The sequence below is a fragment of the Morone saxatilis genome, unplaced genomic scaffold, assembly GCF_004916995.1.
Source record: "Morone saxatilis isolate NCDOM2014 unplaced genomic scaffold, NCSU_SB_2.0 Contig24, whole genome shotgun sequence".
Lineage (NCBI taxonomy): Eukaryota > Metazoa > Chordata > Actinopteri > Moronidae > Morone > Morone saxatilis.
In genome coordinates this window covers 18,405,646-18,411,689 of record NW_023339807.1, presented here as the reverse complement: position 1 = coordinate 18,411,689, position 6,044 = coordinate 18,405,646, and the positions used below count along the sequence as shown (strand labels likewise).

Genomic DNA, 6,044 nt, shown 5'->3' with positions numbered 1-6,044 from the left:
GTCAGAACACACAGTGCATCGCAAATTGTTGGTATGGGGCTGCATTAGTTCAAGTGGACTATTTTCTATACTGCTAGGTGTTTAAGATATAACAATTCACTAAGATGATCATATTTATGTATCCTGTACAATATTTCCTGTAGTATAAATTAGCATTAATTTAAAATTCTCAAGTAAAAAAAAAATGTACTTCAGTAAATGTATGTCTACTTTACACTACTGTCTTTTAATCATGCGTATTAATTCCTTTTTCTTTTGGCCAACTCTGCTGATTAAATATTTTCACTCACTCATCCCTCAGACCTACATTTCTAAATGGTGCCATGTGTATTTTGGTTATGGGGCATAAGTCACTGATAACTAACACTCTCAAAAGCAGACTGCTTTTCTGCAATGTCCTATTCTTTTTTGGTGTATTTTTCCATTCCATGTCTCTGTAATCCAGACCTTCCCTTTCTCAAAAGGGAAGTGAGTCAGACAAAGCCTTATGTGGTCCATCTTGTACATTAGCATGCAACACAAACAGTACAGTTGGATGAACTGCAGTAACCCTTATTACAACTGTGACCTGAGTTAGAGCCAGGAAGTCTGTCTGACTGTTTAAAGGCTTTGTCACTGCATATATATGTCACAACATATCTGTTTTCACACCAAGCAGTCTGCTGCAAAGGGGCGAAATGCCCATTTATTGCTGATGAATTGGCCTATACGGTGCTATCACTATGATGAATAGAATACAATTGAGTTAAATGAGCCTTCACATGCCTCAGCACTCACACATTACTTCTGAAAGACTAAATCTTCATCTCTTTTGTCATGAGGTGGCCGGTGGGTGTATGTATAAGCTTGTGCTTGCGTGCATATAAGCTCCTCTTGAATAATTGTAGGAGGCACAGGGCGTGAAAGTGCACGCCTTGCGTGCTCCCAATTTGCAATAACAAGCTTACAAAAAGACTGTTTTTGTGTTTGGCCAAGGGCCCCTGTGGTGACTGGTGTTGTGTGCCAGCTCTGAAGGGGAGGGAAAGGATGGAAAGAAGAGTGGGGGTTGTATTAGGAGGTAAAATCTCTGCAGGGGTGTTTTGGAGGGGTAACTAGCAGTCATTGGCTAGCTAGCACCTGATAGTTTGACGGGACTTTTTTTGTTGCTGGGCAGTGCTCAGACGGCAGACACCCTATAGGAGCAGACAGAGCAAAAGTGCTGAACTGGCAGGATGCTTGTGGTTTTCCTGTTTTTACCATCCATGACTGATCCTGAATAACAACGATCATATGTAGGAGTTTCACTGGTCTGTTAAAGGGGAGGTTTCTAAATAAACACTGGTTCGTGAAAGGAGTGATATCATAGGAGACAAACACCTAGTTGTGGTGTTAGTCACTCTTTCACTTTACATGCAATGACCTTTAACACAGATAGAAAGGGTAAACATGTTTTTTAGTTTTATAGAGAAAATAAAATGAAAAAATAATTGACTTTCAGAGACATATCAATGTACAGTTATCTATTACTCTGCATATTCAAAACCACCATTTTTGAAGATGATGTTTTAGGGAATTTGGTCTTTATTTCTGATGTTGTACAGTTGAAACAAGACATTTGGGGACAGAAAGGGGGAGTATGACGAAACTAACTAAATAAAATAAATAATAATAATAATAAATCGCTATTATGGCACATCACGAGCATCAATTATGTTACATACATTCTCAAGTGATCAAGTTATCTGACCTTTATAAATTCACATTTCACAATTTTATATTAATTACACACACCTCCAAGTGATTCTTGAGCAGTTAGTAACTCCCTGAGTAATAAATCTCAGAAAATGTGTGTTCTGTTCCTGAAACTCAGACTTTGTGTTTCTTTCTGAGGCAAATGTAGTTTACTTTATCTTCCAAAAAAGAAAACACAGCTGCATCTGTGCAGCATGGATTCAAGTGAAGGGTCAGGGGAGAGGAGAGGAGATGAACAAGGGACAAATGGTGTCCTCTACTGGCCTCTGCTCTGCACTTCAAAGGGAAAATCCTGCTGAGTTTAATAAGCATAACAATTTAAACTTCTTTCGATTGGAAGAGTAAGTGATCTGAGTTTCGGACAATCATGACCACCCTTTCCCCTAAGGCTGGTCCAGATGTGTTGCAAGCTGAAAATTCTATTTTTTGACTTACATCCTTTGCATCTAAAGTAACTGAATCCACTATAGTGTCATGAGGTTTTCTGTTTTGGGGCAGATAAGTTTTCTAATGGTTGTAAGTCATGTCAGCAAAACAATAGTTATTTTAAAAGACCCATGTTGGAAGTTTTTTTTTTTTGGAGGTCATTTTTATATTTATTGAATAGTAAGTATATAATATTTAGTGAAAAGACCGTCAGGAAACCTAAAGCGAGAGAAAGGGGTATGACGTGCAAAAAATGGTCCCCTGATAGAAACAAATGTTACATTGTGTTATGATACACATCTTAACCACTTGGCCACCAGGATGCACATGTTGTACTGTATATGTGAATGTGGGCACACTGCTTACAAACACTATTGTATGTGTGAATGTCTCTTATTGACATGTCTGAACAAATATATGTATACAGCTGCAATGAATATTATCTGAGCCTAGATAAAGTGTGGTCATAAAGAGAATTCAATCAGGGGCACAGCTTGTTCCCAAATGCCTGGATAAAGAGAAAGGAATCTGGGAACAGATCTTAACAAGTCCAGACCAGAAACAGTTGGCCAAGTAAGGGTTGTGGGGTGGTGGCGCCTGTATGAAGAGAGCAAATGGAGAAAGGGAGAGGATTGGGGTGGAGTACAGGTACAGAGAGAGGGAGCAAATAATATTAGTAAGAATAATTATTTATTCGGAACAGTAAATTTTGGTCACAATTCAGCAGTGTGTGCATGTTTGAGGGGGTCAAACACACAAAGGAGCAAATAGCTTCAGATGCATGTGCTTATGCAATTATCCCTTGTAGTGTTATGCAACGACTGCTAAATGTAAGAACATATTGGGGGAATTTTCAGGTTTAAAGCACTAGGGAGTTGTATTAGAAGTACATTGGTGAAAGCTTTTAAGGCATTCTTCTACAGATTTTAGATATAACATTACAGTTAAAGTGCTATAGAGACTACAAATTCAATAGTGGATCACCTTGCTTTGTGAAGTGTCCATTTGTCAGCGTAACTGAACCGCATCTTAAATAATAGATTACTCTTCAATGTTTTATCAGAGAAACAAACAGTGGAAACAGAACATCTTTTCTAGGTTCTTTATTCACTCAGCACTGGTCAGAACAGTGCAGCCACAGGCAGTGCACTTACAGTGAGCAGCATGGTGGGCATATGTGGAACACAAGGGACACTCTATAGTCAGACTGAAAAACAGGCAGCATTACACTTCACTACTCTTCTGTCATACTTGCATCAAGTCATTTTACATTCCACTTCTCTGTGAACAACAAGAAATGCAGACAATACAGAAGGACACTTTAGTGGTTTAGTATCACTTTGAGAAAAATTCAGTGCATTTATTGAAATGAAAGACGGTGTTCGGTGCATTTAGGGATGGAATACCTCAAACTCAGAAGTTATATTTACAACCAAACAAAATGTAGGAAGCTCAAGACAAAAACTTGGGGGGGATCGGCAGCTAGAACAGTTATTTCAAAGTAGAAAAGCGAAGCATATTACAAATAATTGTCTCCTGTTTGTGTATTAAAGGTTGTTATCGGCTGGGGTGCTTGTGTTCAGTGACAGGAGTTGATAAGAGAAGAAAGGGTGACTGTGCAGATGAAAGAACCCAACAGATGTTTATCTGCTGAATGTTCTGTAACAGTCAGCACCTCATCCTCCCTCCTTCATCTAATCAACCCCCTTACCCTAAACAGTAGAGCACTCAAATAAAGATATTATCTGTAACTCGCAACTCCCCCATTCCCCTCTTTGTCAGGGTATTAAGAAATCAGTGGTTTACACATCCATCTACAACCCCTTGAAAACCCTCAGTCTTTCTTTAGGCAGTGGCGGTCTCCTTGACTTTGTCCACGATGCCCTCAAACTGCTCACGGATCTTGGTGGCATAGGGGGAGAGCATCTCGGTCAGCTCGTCGATCTTGCCTTCCAGTGAGGTGCGCAGGTCCTGGGCGGTGGCCTCCAGCTGGCTTCTGATGCCCTCAGCCTGAGTCTCCAGCTGCTGGCCCAAGCCCTCAGCCTGTGTCTTCAGCATGGTAGAGATGTCGCTAATCTTCTTGGTGGCGCTGTCACTGGCCTGCTGGACGTAGGGCTCAACCTGCTCCCTCGCAGCCTCCAGGTTCTGGGAGGTGCGGGACTGGAGCTCACCCAGGTAGGTTGCCACGGTGCTTGGGGGTGAAGAAGAAGGACACAGTTAGGTTTCATATTACAAGAGATTCTTAAAAAATAGTCTGCAAAAGCCTCCACCCCACTTACTCGCGAATCTCCTGAGTGTCCTTGTTCAGGCGTTTCTTCAGCTTGTGGGTGTAGGAGTTGATGCGGCCACGGACATCATCGCCATTCTGCTCAATCATGGTCTTGAGCTCACCCAAATACTCAGTGCTGCGCTCCTTGGCATCCAGCATGTCCTTCTGGAGTTTGTTAGCCAGGAGCTGCAGGTCCTGAGACAGGTGGCCTGTGGAGGCATCGGTGTAGGGGGTCAGCTTGGTCTGGATGTCTTCTCTGTATGTTGTCAGCTCTGCCATGGTGTCAGTGATCAGAGTGCTGGAAGCAGAAGAAAAGAAAGGTCAGATGTTAGGGATGTAAGCACAGTGCAAACATAGTCTTGGAATTAAGAAAAATGGATGAACTAGGAAAGGGAAGGATTTCTTGAAAGGATGAGCATGTGGAAGTAGAGGAATTAAGGATGGACTGAATGCATATTGAAAATCACTTACTCTAGCTCCCTGCTGAGCTGGGAGGCCTTGAGGTCCTGCACAACTCCATCAGCCTTTTGGTTAATATCAGAGACGTACTGCCAGAAACGATCCACGGTTTCCTCCCATTGGTTTGGGGTGGCATCAGCCTGGCGCACAGCACGGGCATTGCAGCCTGTAGGCACATTTGGGAAAGCTTGGATGAATACTCAAACATTACATCCAAAAAAATGTATCATAGTAAAGCCTAGACCAGCAGTGGACTTACCAGTGATGACTGCCAGAGCAAGAATCAGAGATACAGCCTTCATGATTGCTGGACAGACAGACAGATACACCTGTGAATTGAAGAGGGAAGCAATCAGTAATAAAACAGATGTAGCAGATATGTTTTACCTATTTATATAGCTATACAATTTAAGCTACCAATGTTAAAATGAAAAAAAACAAAACAATAACAGAGCATTAATAAAAAGTACATTTAGGTAAAAAAAAAAAAAAAAAGGAAAAAAATCAGTAGAACAAATGTAATGCAGATAAACTAAGCAGAAAGTAGTTTCTGTCAGCTGGCATTAAATAAGAAGACATGAGGTCTCTCTGCGCGCTGTGCAGCATTCTCACTCACCTGAGAGCTTGAGCCTTCTCCGTGCTCCCTGAACGGTGACTGAGGGCTTTTATACAGTCCCAGGAGGCTGCTGCTGCTGCGGGTGTGCGCGCACGGAGAGGGAGGGGGGAGGGGGGGGTTGCTCGCGTGCGCACGCCTTCACGTGGTGATGATGATTGTTGTCTGTACGGATTCCTGTTTCTGTCCACGCAACGTGCCACCAACACCGCGTCCGAAGTTCTCATAAGGTTTGCATTGTTGGTTGAGCAATGTGACTGAAAGACAGGGTGAAACGTTCAGTGCCACGGACAAATATTTGGTTGTTTTCATGTTTTTTATGCAGTTTACAAAGATTTACCAACACAGAGCCTTCCTTGGTGTTATTTGAAAGTATCATTTTCAATCTGATTCAATCAATATAAGACCCTAAGTCTTTACTTTATATGTTATGCCTACTTTATCCCTATGCTCAGAGGTGGTAATAGTAGCAATATTCAGATATTTTACCTAAAGTAGTCACACTACAATGTAAAATATTAGTAAAAGCTGGTGGAAATGAAGCTA

At 41.6% G+C, this 6,044-nt stretch overlaps 1 protein-coding gene across 1 annotated transcript; it reads right to left on the bottom strand.

Moving 5' to 3' along the window:
• Positions 1-3,245: 3,245 nt before the first annotated feature.
• apoeb (apolipoprotein Eb) lies at positions 3,246-5,567 on the bottom strand. Its single transcript, XM_035672828.1, has 5 exons — positions 5,502-5,567; positions 5,145-5,214; positions 4,898-5,051; positions 4,437-4,724; positions 3,246-4,348 (listed from the first exon to the last, which is right to left on the bottom strand). The coding sequence occupies exons 2-5, from the start codon at positions 5,185-5,187 to the stop codon at positions 4,003-4,005; spliced, it is 831 nt and encodes a 276-aa protein (XP_035528721.1). The 5' UTR covers positions 5,188-5,214; positions 5,502-5,567; the 3' UTR covers positions 3,246-4,002.
• Positions 5,568-6,044: the final 477 nt, after the last annotated feature.

Bases quoted from the DNA above. Each gene is read 5' to 3' on its own strand.
- apoeb (XM_035672828.1), bottom strand. From the start codon at position 5,187: ATGAAGGCTGTATCTCTGATTCTTGCTCTGGCAGTCATCACTG. The intron at 5,052-5,144 runs GTAAGTCCACTG...ATGTGCCTACAG, and splicing joins TGCTCTGGCAGTCATCACTG to GCTGCAATGCCCGTGCTGTG. The intron at 4,725-4,897 runs GTAAGTGATTTT...TTCTGCTTCCAG, and splicing joins CAGCTCAGCAGGGAGCTAGA to CACTCTGATCACTGACACCA.